At 41.2% G+C, this 14017-nt stretch overlaps 1 protein-coding gene across 2 annotated transcripts; it reads left to right on the top strand.

The window, feature by feature from the left end:
* The first annotated feature begins 3470 nt into the window (after nucleotides 1-3470).
* LOC120026382 (glutathione hydrolase 5 proenzyme-like) lies at nucleotides 3471-13770 on the top strand. 2 transcript variants are annotated; one of them, XM_038971230.1, is made up of 12 exons: nucleotides 3471-3690; nucleotides 7089-7216; nucleotides 7334-7429; nucleotides 7718-7913; nucleotides 8624-8784; nucleotides 8956-9102; nucleotides 9233-9363; nucleotides 9449-9633; nucleotides 9848-9939; nucleotides 10077-10189; nucleotides 10357-10467; nucleotides 11592-12591. In XM_038971230.1, exons 1-12 carry the CDS (start codon nucleotides 3512-3514, stop codon nucleotides 11736-11738), a joined length of 1686 nt encoding a protein of 561 aa, XP_038827158.1. In that variant the 5' UTR covers nucleotides 3471-3511; the 3' UTR covers nucleotides 11739-12591. The 2 variants fall into 2 exon arrangements, with proteins under 2 accessions (XP_038827158.1, XP_038827159.1); XM_038971231.1 differs by lacking the exon at nucleotides 7089-7216 and having other exon boundaries at nucleotides 3496-3690; nucleotides 11592-13770.
* The last annotated feature ends 247 nt before the right edge of the window (nucleotides 13771-14017 follow it).

Raw genomic sequence — 14017 nt, 5'->3', positions numbered from 1 at the left:
CAGCTCTTTGGTCTTGGCCATAGTGGAGTTTGGAGTGTGACTGTTTGAGGTTGTGGACAGGTGTCTTTTATACTGATAACAAGTTCAAACAGGTGCCATTAATACAGGTAACGAGTGGAGGACAGAGGAGCCTCTTAAAGAAGAAGTTACAGGTCTGTGAGAGCCAGAAATCTTGCTTGTTTGTAGGTGACCAAATACTTATTTCCCACCATAATTTGTAAATAAATTCATTAAAAATCCTACAATGTGATTTTCTGGATTTTTTTTTCTCATTTTGTCTGTCATAGTTGAAGTGTACCTATGATGAAAATTACAGCCCTCTCTCATCTTTTTAAGTGGGAGAACTTGCACAATTGGTGGCTGACTAAATACTTTTTTGCCCCACTGTACCTTGATTAGATAAGTATTCATCCCCATGAGTCAATATGTTAGAAACACCTTTGGCAGTGATTACAGATGTGTCTTCTTGGGTAAGTTTCATAAGAGCTTTGCACACCTATATTGTGCAATATTTTCCCAAGCTCTGTAAAGGTGTTGAGGATAATGGCTAGACAGCAATTTTCAAGTCTTACCATAGATTTTCAAGCAGGTTTAAGTGAAAACTGTAACTTTACCACTCAGGAACATTCACTCTCTTCTTGGTAAGCAACTCCAGTGTAGATTTGGCTTTGGTATGATTCCAGGCTGTATCACAACCGGCCGTGATTGGGAGTCCCATAGGGCGGCGCACAATTCGCCCAGCATCGTCTGAGTTAGGGTTTGGCCAGTGTAGGCTGTCATTGTAAATACGAATTTGTTCTTAACTGACTTGCCTAGTTAAATAAAGGTTAAATAATAAATTCTTAAAAAATATATAGTTATGTGTGGTGGATGGTGCAGTATGTGTGGATGGTGTTCGTTGTTGTCCATGTAGCCCTCTCCTTGCTGTCTGTCTCTTATCTCTGACCACATTTTGCACCCCCATTAACCCAGTCCCCTGGTACAGTTTGCACCCCCATTAACCCAGTCCCCTGGTGCAGTTTGCACCCCCATTAACCCAGTCCCCTGGTACAGTTTGCAGCCCCATTAACCCAGTCCCCTGGTACAGTTTGCACCCCCATTAACCCAGTCCCCTGGTACAGTTTGCACCCCCATTAACCCAGTCCCCTGGTACAGTTTGCAGCCCCATTAACCCAGTCCCCTGGTACAGTTTGCACCCCCATTAACCCAGTCCCCTGGTACAGTTTGCACCCCCATTAACCCAGTCCCCTGGTACAGTTTGCACCCCCATTAACCCAGTCCCCTGGTGCAGTTTGCACCCCCATTAACCCAGTCCCCTGGTACAGTTTGCACCCCCATTAACCCAGTCCCCTGGTACAGTTTGCAGCCCCATTAACCCAGTCCCCTGGTACAGTTTGCACCCCCATTAACCCAGTCCCCTGGTACAGTTTGCACCCCCATTAACCCAGTCCCCTGGTACAGTTTGCACCCCCATTAACCCAGTCCCCTGGCACAGTTTGCACCCCTGAAACATTTATCAGTTGCTTTATTAATTAACCACACACAAGCTTATGGCATATACAATGAGGACAGAATGTGAATGAACGCTCTTATCTGATACTTTGCTTCTCAGGTAGAAGCAAATCTCTACAGGTTGAAAAGACACTGTCACTGAAAGTGACATTATTACTAAGTGCCTGCATGTGCTCACAAATAATGATTACTGCAATATAATCTACTGATTAGTTTAGAGGGTTTTAGTTTCTATTGTACTATATCATGATTTATAATTGAATGAACTTTTACTTTTTACTTCTACTTAAAATCCTTTTTAGTTCAGTCCTCCAATAGCTTGTTATTTCTTTCACACTGTTTTGTGTACTCTGTTTCTCCACTGCCCCAGGTTCTAATCTTTCCCCCTCTCTCTCGCTCTCTCTTTCTTTCCAGGAGGGACTCAATTGGATAAATATTCTTTCGGAACTGTATTTCCGCCTCAATGGACGAAAAGCTGATTTTCACTCATCCGTTTGGCTGTTTATCTGCTTCCAAGTACACTCTAAAGTAATGCTTGTTGGCATCTCATTAAAAAAGATCCCAAATTCCCAGAAAAACAAAAGAGCAAACAACATTTTTAAGTGTTGAAGAGAGGAGAAAGTGGTATATTATTTAGGATTAACGGAAGAAGTGAAGGGTGATTGAAAACTGACATCTAAAGGAGAGGTGGGTAAGAAAGGGGGGTTGGTGGAGATTTGGAATGCAGAATAATAACTAGTGCTATTTATAGAATCACAGAGACCTTTATCTCTGCTAAAACACATACTCCTACCCCGTCTCTGGGTGTTCTTTTGAATGGTAAATAATGCATGGGGCTTGCAGATACCCTCGTTTTAATGATACTAGGTTAACACATGGGCAATTTACTTTGTAATTATACTATTATAAGGGCTTAATTACAATATTTACTTAAATTGAAAGATTTTTGTTGAACGAAATCCTCCAATCACTCTGTAAAAATGTCAGCCTTAAATTGTAAGGTGCAGATCACCATCTTGTGCATGTTCCAATTAAAAAGCTACACACCATCTCCCCCTGGTGTCAAGATCCCATTTAAGAGTAGTTCAACAGAGAAATACAGTACAGGTAACTGACAAAATAATGGAAACACTTGCATAAATGAGGGCTACGAAGTATACTGAATGCAGGTGCTTCGACAGGTGTGATTCCTGAGTTAATTAAGCAATTAACATCCCATCATGCTTAGGGTCATGTATAAAAATGCTGGGCAGGCCAATACTTTGGCTTCCATGGCTGTGCCCCCATAGTATGACAACGAACCCATCCACATGGCACGAGTGGGCACTGAATGGTTTGATGAGCATGTTAAGATCATATGCCAAGGCCGACTCAGTCAGCAGTTCTAAACCCAATTGAACCCTTGTGGGAGATTCTGGAGCGGCGCCAGAGATAGCGTTTTCCACCATCATCAACAAAACACAAAATGATTGAATTTCTCATGGAAGAATGATGTCGCATCCCTCCAACAGAGTTCCAGACAATTGTAGAATCTATGCCAAGGTGCATTGAAGTTGACGTCATTAAAAATATATATATTCTCCTCTTTTCTACCGTAGGTATATAATTCAAATGTTGTTTATTCTGTTGTTGCTAGCGATATTCATATATATAATATATGTATTTATTTATTTTTCGCGGACCTCCTGCAGTGCTTCCGTCTGCGGACCACCGGTTGAACACCCTGGTTTAAAACATGGATGAAGATAAGCCTATGACATGTATAATATGCCACATTCCCTATAATGTCATCAAATATCTGACATGTCTCAAGAGAATACCACATTTACTTGAACTTCTTGAGCACTGATTTCTTTTTTTTACGTGTGGGGGAGGGGGATTTGGTGCATAAATAAGAGGGCTCATTGGCTACTGTACCACGCGCTCCTGTGACGGGACTATACAATACCATTCTCCGCTGGGCAGAAAGTGTTATTGGAAAAGTTTTACTCCTGAAAGTATGGCCAGATATAAGCCCTGGCAGTTTGGTTGCTGTCTCTGTATTGGCTTATTGGGTGCTATAATATCCATTTGTCTCTGCATAGCCTTCGATGTATTTATCCACCGAGGATGCTCGGAGGACACCTTCAAGAACGCGGCAGTTTCTGCGGACTCTCAACTTTGCTCAGAGATTGGCAGGTAAAGTAGAGTACGGTTGCTTTGCTTAGTTAGATACGCTCTTAGAAAAAAAATAGTTCCAAAACGGTTCTTCAGCTGTCCCCATTGGAGAATCATTTTTGGTTTCAAGTAGAACCCATTTTGGTTCCAGGTAGAACTCTTTAGGGTTCCATGTAGAACCCTTTCCACAGAGACTACATGGAACCGAAAAGGGTTCTTCCTGGAACCAAAAATAGTTATTCAAAAGGTTATCCTATGGGGACAGCTGATAAACCTTTTTAGGTTCGAGATAGCACCTTTTTCTAAGAAGGTACAGCTTGTGAGGATTTATTTTAAACATCTTATTTGAAGTTTTCACTGTTATCAGAAGGTGTTTGGTCTAAACAGGTGTTTGATGGTTCTGTAAAATGTCTCAACTGGTCTCTTTAGGCTACAGGTTCAAGCCATGTGCGTATCCTGTACTGTACAACATAAATTGAAATGTCAATATTGCAGGGATACTCATTCTTTTACTGCGGGGATTAGAATCTTTGTAGACTATTTATTTTCAACCGAGCCAAGGTGCAGTGAGATATAAGATGTAGACTAGTGAACAGTAAACGGATTAAGAGATTTGATAGGCTGTCATGGAGATTATGGGCTGAAGAACATTTCATTGTATTGCATTGAACCCAAGTGACTTGATTCAACTGTGACTGATCAGATCTATAGCTTTACTTGTATTACAAAAAAACAAATCAAGTGCGCCAGTCAACGGCAATGTCTGCAAATTCAGAAAATGGACTACAATAAACATCTGTTATGTTTTTTTATCTGTGACTTTTTCCATGTATTTTACGCACACTGACATGTTTTGTGTATTCAGTTGCTTGAGCTATACGTTCCTTCGATATTATCCCTAATTTGGCATGACCTTTTTGTAAATGTGAGGGCTACCATGACCTTAAATAAGTAGCAACAAATCAAGCTTGAGGTCAGCTCCCCAAGCAACAGAAAATATTCAGCTTTGTTAGCTGAACAGGTAGTGGTAGAGCACACACCATGCTTTTCTGTGTTGAAGGTCATAATATGTCCCCTATTGGCGAGATGCATCCCCTGAGCAAATAATTACAGGAAAGAAAATTAGGAAAGGAAAGGAAGAAGGAAAGGAAGCAAGGAAAGTGCGCTAGGAAAGGTGGAAAGGAGCTTGAAAAGAAAGGAGATACGGAAAGAGAGTTAGGGAAGGAGGAGAGAAAAGGGAGGTAGGGAAGATGAAAAAGTTTGAGATCCCATGCTTTAAAACGCTCTGGATAAATTATGTAAATGAGTTCTCATGTATGTGATAGGGATTAACCACAGCCAGTAAATGCCGATATTATAGTTTTTAGTGACAGGCTAGTTTTAGTGACAGGTTGCTGCGGGGCTGCAGCTAGATACTATTACTATCGGCTGCAAAAGTTGTCGCCCTTCAGCAATCCATTTCCTTCTTCAGTTGTGTGAAACGATCTTTATCCTTCGCAAACAATGAGACATGAAGACACTCGAGGGGTACAGATTACCCAACATGCACCACCTGACTGGAGGAGAGAGGATGTAAGGACCGTTATAGTTGGACATACTTCTGTCTGGTGGGACAGTCCCACTGAATGTACATGTACAAGCCAAACAAGCTGTGTGACGACACCATGGCCTCAGATCTCCATACTGTCCCCTCTATTGTTGTTTAACAAAGAGAGGAAATGAGAAAGGACTCAAGGCTTTTAATACCTGGGTCATAATATTTTTATGACCCTATTTTAATGACCCAGAAAAGTCCCGCCAGACATCAATAAGGGGTCCTGGCTTTCATCTGGATTCACTTGGTCAGTCTTTATCATGGAAAGAGCTCGTGTTCTTATTGTTTTGTATGCTCAGTGCAGATGTAGGATCTGTTTCACCAGTGAGCGAGCCCATGCCAAAAATGATGTTCCATTAACAGGAAATGGCGAGACAACAGTAGAAACAGATAGAATTGCAGTGAATGCTTCACTTGACCCTGTGTTCTTAGACTGAGGAGAAAAGTCTTCAAAAGTTTTGAATTCTACTCCCATAGAGAGAGGTTATATAGGCATATTCGATTATTTTACTGGGTCCTCTTTGCTTTCTATCTGAAAGATATATATATATATTTTTCATTCAATGACCCCCAGGCAAATTCATCAGTTGGCAAATGTTTGTCATCCTCAGTGATTATGACCATCTTTAATGTAACCCTGATCAAACCTCTGATTTAAAATATCCATATGTAAAATAAAAAATAAAAATAAAAATCCTCAAGCGACCAAAGTGAAAACAAGGACCCATATAAAAGTAACGTGTTAGATATGATGAGTGGTATTCAGAAATAGTCGGTTTCCTCTGTTAGCTGTGCTCTGGGGGTTGAGACATGGTGCATGGCCCAAACTTGCCTCTTGGCATGGGATTTGACATTCTGACTTTCCCTTGAACTTAATAACATAACTTAAGTTTCAGTAAAATTACTCAACTACAGGAAGCTGTGACATGTGTGTGTGTGTGTGTGTGTGTGTGTGTGTGTGTGTGTGTGTGTGTGTGTGTGTGTGTGTGTGTGTGTGTGTGTGTAGCCTTTGCACACACAGTCAGTGTTATCCTATTGTTTATAGTGGAGCATTGAAGTTATACTGTAATGCAGGGTTTCCCAAACTCTGTCCTCAGGACCCCAAGCGGTGCACGTTTTGGTTTTTGCCCTAGCACTACACAGCTAATCAACTAATCATCAAGCTTTGATAATTTAAATCAACTGTGTAGTGTGTCGTGGAAATTCTAACCAATAAGGAGAGACTTTGTTATTTCTTCAAACAATCATACTTTAATATCGATTAATTATTGCAATAATGAAGCTGGTCAACGAACCACCCATAGGTGATTCGTCGAGAGCCCGAGAGCCTGATGATACAGGAAATGATGATGTGTTATATAGTAGACCTAAAAATGCTTAGTCATGGCTGGTTCCACACCTCGCCAGCAGATCAGGGCATCATAAGCTACCTTGTTTTCTTCTTGTGGCTGTGTGTATCGGGTGTGTGAGGTCATAGCGCACGAACAAGTGACAACGTTAGTTCTGTTACTCCTCTCTGTTCAAGCCAGCCTCTGTTCACCTCATATCTCCACACAGAGTCAAAGTGAAAAAATGCCAGCTCCTTCTTTCAAGACAGTGGAAATGTACAGGTTTAAGGCTCATACAGCGCATGTGCATAACAAAGTTAACCATTAAGAAATATTAAATTAATTATTCATTACACTGTCTCTGCTAAACAAGCTTAAAGAGCTTATACAGGATTTTTCGCCTTACAAGTGTTAGGGCAAAAACCCAAACATGCACCCCTTGGAGTCCTGAGGACCGAGTTTGGGAAAAGCTGCTGTAATATGTGCTGTGTTTCCAGAGACATACTGCTACAAGGAGGGTCGGCAGTAGATGGGGCCATTGCAGCTCTGTTGTGCACTTCACTGGTCAACCCTCAGAGCATGGGCCTGGGAGGAGGCTCTATATTTACTGTTAGGGATACATTTGGTGAGTCTGTTCTTTACTGTTCTTTGCTTCTGTGTTACTGTACCGTGTAGGGTTTAGACAATAATGTTTGTGGTGGAATTGTGTGACCTCTACATCTCTTTATCAATCTATTCTCAGGTAAGGTGAAAACCTTCAGTTCGAGAGAGACTGTCCCACAGTTATTCAAAGCTGACCTGCTGAAGCAATGTCCCACATCTGTCACATTTATCACAGGTAGGTAGACTTGCCAATCGATGGAGGAATTAATGAATGGATTGATGGAAGGATCAGTATACAGTATGAATATGTAAACATTGCATGACAACAACAACTGATTCAAATTCAAATTACTCCAAGACCACTAAAGTAGTAATGTCTTCTAGTCTTTCTAACATCAAATGTGAACAAACCACAAGCCCATGTCTGTACAACTATAATTTTGCTCTCTGTCCTGGAGTGTAGCATCACATATCTCTTTTTGCTCGTGCTTTACACCTCTTCTGCCTCTGTGGCCCCTGGTAGGTAGTCAATGGATTGGCGTTCCTGGAGAGTTGCGTGGGTATGAGGTGGTTCACAGACAGTATGGGAAGCTGCCCTGGGCCAAGCTGTTTGAGCCCACCATTAGACTGGCCAGAGAGGGATTCCCTCTGCCGCCCTACCTGGGACGCCTCCTTAACTTCCCAATCATAGAAAACCTGGTGAAAGCAACATCACTCTGGTAGTACAACATCTCACACTGACACACAGGAACTCAAATGTGTTCCATTTGTTTTCATTCTAACTGTACTGCTACCTAAAACAGGCATTTTCCCAAATGAGAAGTCAACAAAGTTGTTTCAAAGTGCATGCATGTATCTCAGTCAGAGAAGTCCAGATATCCTGTCCTATTACCCTAGCAATGAAGCTAATAATAAACTTGCTCTGCTCTAGTCTTTATCTGTTGGCTCAGACCAAGTTCTCATCCATATGGTTGTGCGGTACTATACACAGACAGACTGCAGAGGCTTTCCTAAAGCCCAGCCCTGGGATTAACATCAAAGGGGGTTGTCTCCCCTCAGCTCCCCGCTCTCCTCCCCTCTCTCCTCCTCTTACATAACAGAAGTCTAAGCAGTAGCACAAGATCTGCATAGAGAAAGTGCCCTTGGCACCCCAGCAGATGGACAGGGGGATTCACATATACTCAGGGATCATTTGAGATGCTAATGATATTCCACAAACTGCTTAGGAAGGGAGATATTTATGAAATTAGGTGGTAAACAGAGATGTAATGTTTGTTGGCGGTAGCTACTTCTCTGTTCTATCTCTGTAATCCAGTGAAGTCGCGTAATAGGCTATGGCATTGGCTACATGTGCATGTTTATGTTTGTTCTCTTGTCTTTTCCCAGATTATGGTTGCTATGGTATAATGAATGCATTCCCCTCTTACAGTGAGGTGTTCTGCAACAAGAACAAAACGGTGCTGGGCATGGGGGACATATTGAAGTTCCCTAAGCTGGCGGAAACCATGGAAACCATTGCAGAACAAGGAGCAGATGCCTTTTACACTGGCCAAATTGGACTTGACTTGATCCAAGATGTAAAAGCAGCAGGTGGGTGAGGTTTGTATGTGTAAATGAGAGAGAGTGAGTGAGAGAGAGAGAGAGATAAAGAAGGAACAAACTATATCCCCCAAAAATGTATATGAAAACTCCAGCTTGTTATTTTTTCTTGTCTGGATTGCTCACATGGATAGACATACTTTGTTCCCCATTATATTCTAGGTGGGACCCTAACCATGGAGGATCTGAAGTCATTCCAAGTCAGAGTGGAAGATGCCTGGACTGTTCCTCTGGGAGAATACCAGATGCACATCCCTCCACCTCCAGCAGGGGGAGCCATGCTTGCCTTTATTCTCAACATCATTAAAGGTGCATGATCAAATACTTTCTCAAGTCTTTCAACTCAAATCATCGTGGTAGCTCACAAGCATTGAACAGCTCCAAAATGTCCCTTCATCGGGTAGTAGAGATTTGAATGGCTGTTTGTGACCTTTCCCAGGGTTTAATTTCACCCCCAGGTCCATGGAGGGGGACCAGAAGGTCCTGACCTATCACTGCTACATTGAGGCAGCTAAATTTGCTAGTGGACAGAGGAGACGCGTCCGCGATCCTGTCTTCAACCCTAAAAAAGTAAGGATCTGAGAAGAACTGCCTCTCTTTAAGTGTATTCTGTACTTTTCACCCACTTATATGTGAAATATTTTTTTTCATGTAGGATGCATCGTATATGGTGGACTCAGATTTTGCTGATCGGATCAGGGTATTGATCAGTAAAAACCGTACCTATAACAACTCCTACTACAACATCACACCTTCCCCTGACCGCTTTGGGACCACACACGTGTCAGTCCTGGCTGAAGATGGATCTGCAGTCTCTGTCACAAGCACCATCAACCAAATGTGAACCTCTACCCTCGCTGAGATAGAAAACATTGCAGAACAGTAGCTACATCCCTCTAAATAGAACACTGTCTACTGTATTAGAACACAATCTCCTTCTAAATATGAATATGATGGCAGTCCTGACGGCAAACAAACCAGCTAATACTGCAGCTTTTGGAGTTGTGTACTCTTCACTTGGCTAACAAAACAGTCTTTCTTTCTCTCCTCGCAGTTTTGGTGCAGCGATTTACTCTCCTAGAACAGGCATCATCCTCAACAACGAGCTGGCGGACTTCTGTTTTAGAGCAGAGAGAGTCAGTGCAGGTAGATTAAATGTTTTTAAATGAATGTATCACTTAGGCCTACCTGTCTAACCTCTAACTGGTATTCATGGGGTGATATCTTATCATATAAGTCTATAGGGGATATCTGTGTATATGATTCTATCTAATTTCTCACAGGTGAACAACCTCCCTCTTCAATGGCTCCAGCTATACTGAGCTCCAGCTCTGGAAAAAATACCCTTGTAATTGGGGGATCAGGGGGCAGCATGATCACCACAGCCATGGCCCTGGTGAGTCTAGATTCAATTTCTACCAATTTCACAAGTCTGACTGTTCCTTCTCAACCCATTACCATCTGAAAAACTGAGAAAGGGATCCATAGGGCCTCATCAACTCTCTCTCGCTCTCGCACTCTCTCTCTTGCTCTCTCTCTTTCTTTCTTTCTCTCTCCTTTCAGTCAATCATGAACCACCTTTGGTTGGGGATGAGTTTGAAAGAGGCCATTGCTGCTCCTGTAGTGTTTGTTGACGGCAACAACAACGTGAACTTTGAGCCTGCCTTTGATAAGGTAATTCCCATGTTCGTATCCTCTCAGTAAACCAATGAAAATGACAGCCAAGGTTACTGCAATTGACTGCCTGAGAGCAGTGACCATTTGAGAAATGTAAGGAACTTGTATGTCGGCCCTGTATTAAAGAACATAAATGGTTAAAGAAAAGTGTGATAAATAAAAACATATACCAATTTCATTTAAGGACCATAAAACTGACAGCTGTGCCATATAAATTGCAAAATAGTTGGGAAGAGATTTTCGATGTACCCATTCCATGGCACATGGTTTATGAATTGATACGCAAAACAACGCCGGATTCAAAACTTCGAATTTTTCAATTTAAATTACTATACAAAATTCTTGCAACCAATAGAATGTTATATATATGGGGGATACAATCTTCCCAGCTCTGCAGATTCTAATGTGAGGAGGCAGAGTCATTAGATCATTTATTTTGGTATTGTCCATATGTAGCTCGTTTTTGGTCATATGGCAAATAGAAATCCAAAATGGATGATGTTGAGAGATAGATGGGAGGGGTTGAATGGAGCTGAAGGGTGGTACTAATAACCAATGTAAAACATACGGGGTCTGTAAAATGTATATAGGTTCAGAACTTTTGTGAAATAGCACAGTTACAAATAGAAATCAAACTGGATGGACATCAGAAATAGAGGAAGGACTAAAAACAAACAAAATATAACTATTGTAAAATAGATTGTGTCTGTAAAATGTGTATAAGATATATAAACTGAAGGTAGAAGCCTAAGTGTTTATTGGTTTACACCAATTGGGGGAAGGGTGGTAGGGTTTGCGGGGAATAATAAAGGTAAATAAAATTTTAAAAAGTATGTCTATATAGGTATGTGTATGTGTATATGTATGCATGCATGTATCTTAATGGATATATATTTACCCCAAAATATATGGGGGATTGGAAATTATGCAGACAATTACATTGATGGAAGCAACATTCTCTCCACAATATTAAGCTGATCCACCCCTAAAAAAAAATTGCAAAAATAAAAATGTACACTGAGTAAGTGTTGCTTCATCGCAATCAAACCATGACGTGGAATAAATAAGGATTGCGGGTGGTGCTTGTTTTACCCTGACTAACTATCTGTCTGTGCTTTCAGTCTGTGATAGAGGCCCTAAAGGTAATTGGACACAGAGTGACAGACTACCCATACTTCTTCAACGTGGTCAATGCTGTGGCCAAGGAGGACAGATGCATCACAGCCGTGTCAGACGGCAGGAAGCAGGGCAAAGCTGCTGGCTACTGACCAATAGAAAACCAGGACATTAAGAGGTTACCAAGACCAGGTGTTCCCTTACTCAGGTCTACAGCCAAGTAGTGGGCCTCAGGACACTGCAGTAGATCCAAGGGGATCATCATTTTAGTGAGATGTATTTTTATAGTTCATTTATCTTTATATATTAACTATTTTTCTAAACCAACAGTCCAAAAGCCTTAAGAAGAATCAAATGTGCCTCTTGACAAAATAGTTTGGGCTTTTTTGGGGCCTCTCACTTTGGCACTCAAATGGATAGAGTTTTACATTTTACAAAGTACATATAGTACATGTTTGTTCTTTCAGGACTTACTGTACAGTACGCATACAGTATAGTGAGGTCCTGAAGGAACTGACATGGGAACCGAAGGTCAGTACAGCCTGTCAGCCTGTGGTAACACGGGGCTCTTGCTGTGACCACAAGGACCTGTCAGATTCAGGCAGAACATGTAACAACACAATCCTCCAAGTTAATTTATTAGTCCTTCTCTGGAGTGTAGTAGCAGTACTCTGAGACTCACACATTCATAAAGATTAAACAGGCTTTCTGCGGCCCCTTTCACAGTGCATTGTAATAGAATCAACATCTGAAATAGCAAGTAAATCGGTTAAAGGGGCTGAATGAATACTGGTGCGATAGTGATAGTGTGCAATCTTACAAAAGCTATAATGGCACATATTACCAAAATGTGAAAAGTAATGTGCACTGATGTTGATACTGTGAGAGTACTGTGTTAGCTTTTTATGTATTTAATTGACCTCACCAGGGCCTGTTGTCACAAATGTACAGATTTATATAGGTCCCCTCCAGGTCTATTAAAACTTCAACCAGTGTTAACTTTCAGCATGTTGTGTCTGAGATGAATACTAATTAGATCTACTTTTTCTGTTTGCCCTAAAAGAGGTGAGAACAGCTTTCCCACCCCCAACGGAGACAAAGGCAATAGTAATGAGATGTGTTTCAATAGTGGAGCTTATGAATGAGTAATGATCTCCGAAGTGGATCCTCCCAGGCGCTAGATGTGAATTATGAAAACATGCAAATCTGCTACCCAGTGTTAGGTGCTGGTGTCTGGTGTTCATGTGGGATCATTTGGAGTAAAGGAGCTCAGTCTTTGGTATGTGGCAGAGGGTTTCATCAGGTTTAGCTGAATGATAATAAGGCTCTCGTGAATCAGACCATCTCGAACACTCGTGGAAATGCTTGACTAAAGCCTTAGTTAATCAACTCTCCAATACAGCATATTCTCTGTCCAGAGCATGCCAAAGCTGTAAAATAGTTGTTAAAAGCTTTGCCTCATCGTTTTGTATCCTGCTCTCCAAACGTTTAAGGGCTTTATGTTCCTTTCCCTCCAATAATACAGTGAGAGATGTGGTATGACCCTGTCTGAAGAGACAGTATTGTTGAGGTCATGTCATGAGCGTTTACTGAACTCTTGTTGGTGGGAAATGATTGTTATAGTCATAAACTGTAGCTCTGCAGCACATGCTGTTCCCACGTTCACTTTGCCCGTTGACCGTAGTATGTCACATAGACTATGTCCGAAACATGACGCTAAAGACAATAGACACAGGTTCAATATTTTCTGACAGACCTTGTCCCTTTCTGTTTGCTATATTTGGTCGTAGAGTATATGGTCTATGTTACGCATTCACTATATCCCTGAGTGGCACTGAGAATAGTTTCAGGTTTGGTTTACATTAGTTTTCTTGTTACCCTCTATGCCATTATGACATAATGGTTTCATGTTTACTGTCCAAATAACATGCATCAAGTAAACACATGCAATATATCGTTTTTTTTTAAAGTGTGGGAAAAAAGTTACGTAACACTTAGCCTTACAAGATAAAAAATGATCATCAATAAATATGTTGTCATGGTATAAGCAATGTGATGCAGAAACGTTGGTGGTTTAGCCAATAGATTTCTGGTAGCTTATACAGTGCTTTTGGAAAGTATTCAGACCCCTTGACTTTTTCCACATTTCTTAACGTAATAGCCTTATTTAAAATGTATTAAATAGTTTTTTCCCCTCATCAATCTACACACAATACCCCATAATGATGAAGCAAAAATAGGTTTTTAGAAATGTTTGTAAATGTAAAAACTCAAATATCACATTAACATAAGTATTCAGACCCTTTACTCAGTACTTTGTTGAAGCACCTTTGACAGCGATTACAGCCTTGAGTCTTCTTGGGTATGACGCTACAAGCTTGGCACACCCGTATTTGGGGAGTTTCTCCCATTCTTCTTTGCAGATCCTCTC

The sequence above is a fragment of the Salvelinus namaycush genome, chromosome 31 (genome assembly GCF_016432855.1).
Source record: "Salvelinus namaycush isolate Seneca chromosome 31, SaNama_1.0, whole genome shotgun sequence".
NCBI classification, from domain to species: domain Eukaryota; kingdom Metazoa; phylum Chordata; class Actinopteri; order Salmoniformes; family Salmonidae; genus Salvelinus; species Salvelinus namaycush.
The sequence above is the reverse complement of the archived record's forward strand: the minus strand, read 5'-3'. Positions and strand labels throughout refer to the sequence as shown.

What these genes read in the sequence shown, in the direction of transcription:
- LOC120026382 (XM_038971230.1), top strand. Translation starts at nt 3,512, where the DNA reads ATGGCCAGATATAAGCCCTGGCAGTTTGGTTGCTGTCTCTGTATTGGC. An exon ending in CTTTGCTCAGAGATTGGCAG is followed by an intron (nt 3,691 to 7,088) that starts GTAAAGTAGAGT and finishes CTGTGTTTCCAG; the next exon opens with AGACATACTGCTACAAGGAG. An exon ending in GTGAAAGCAACATCACTCTG is followed by an intron (nt 7,914 to 8,623) that starts GTAGTACAACAT and finishes CCCCTCTTACAG; the next exon opens with TGAGGTGTTCTGCAACAAGA.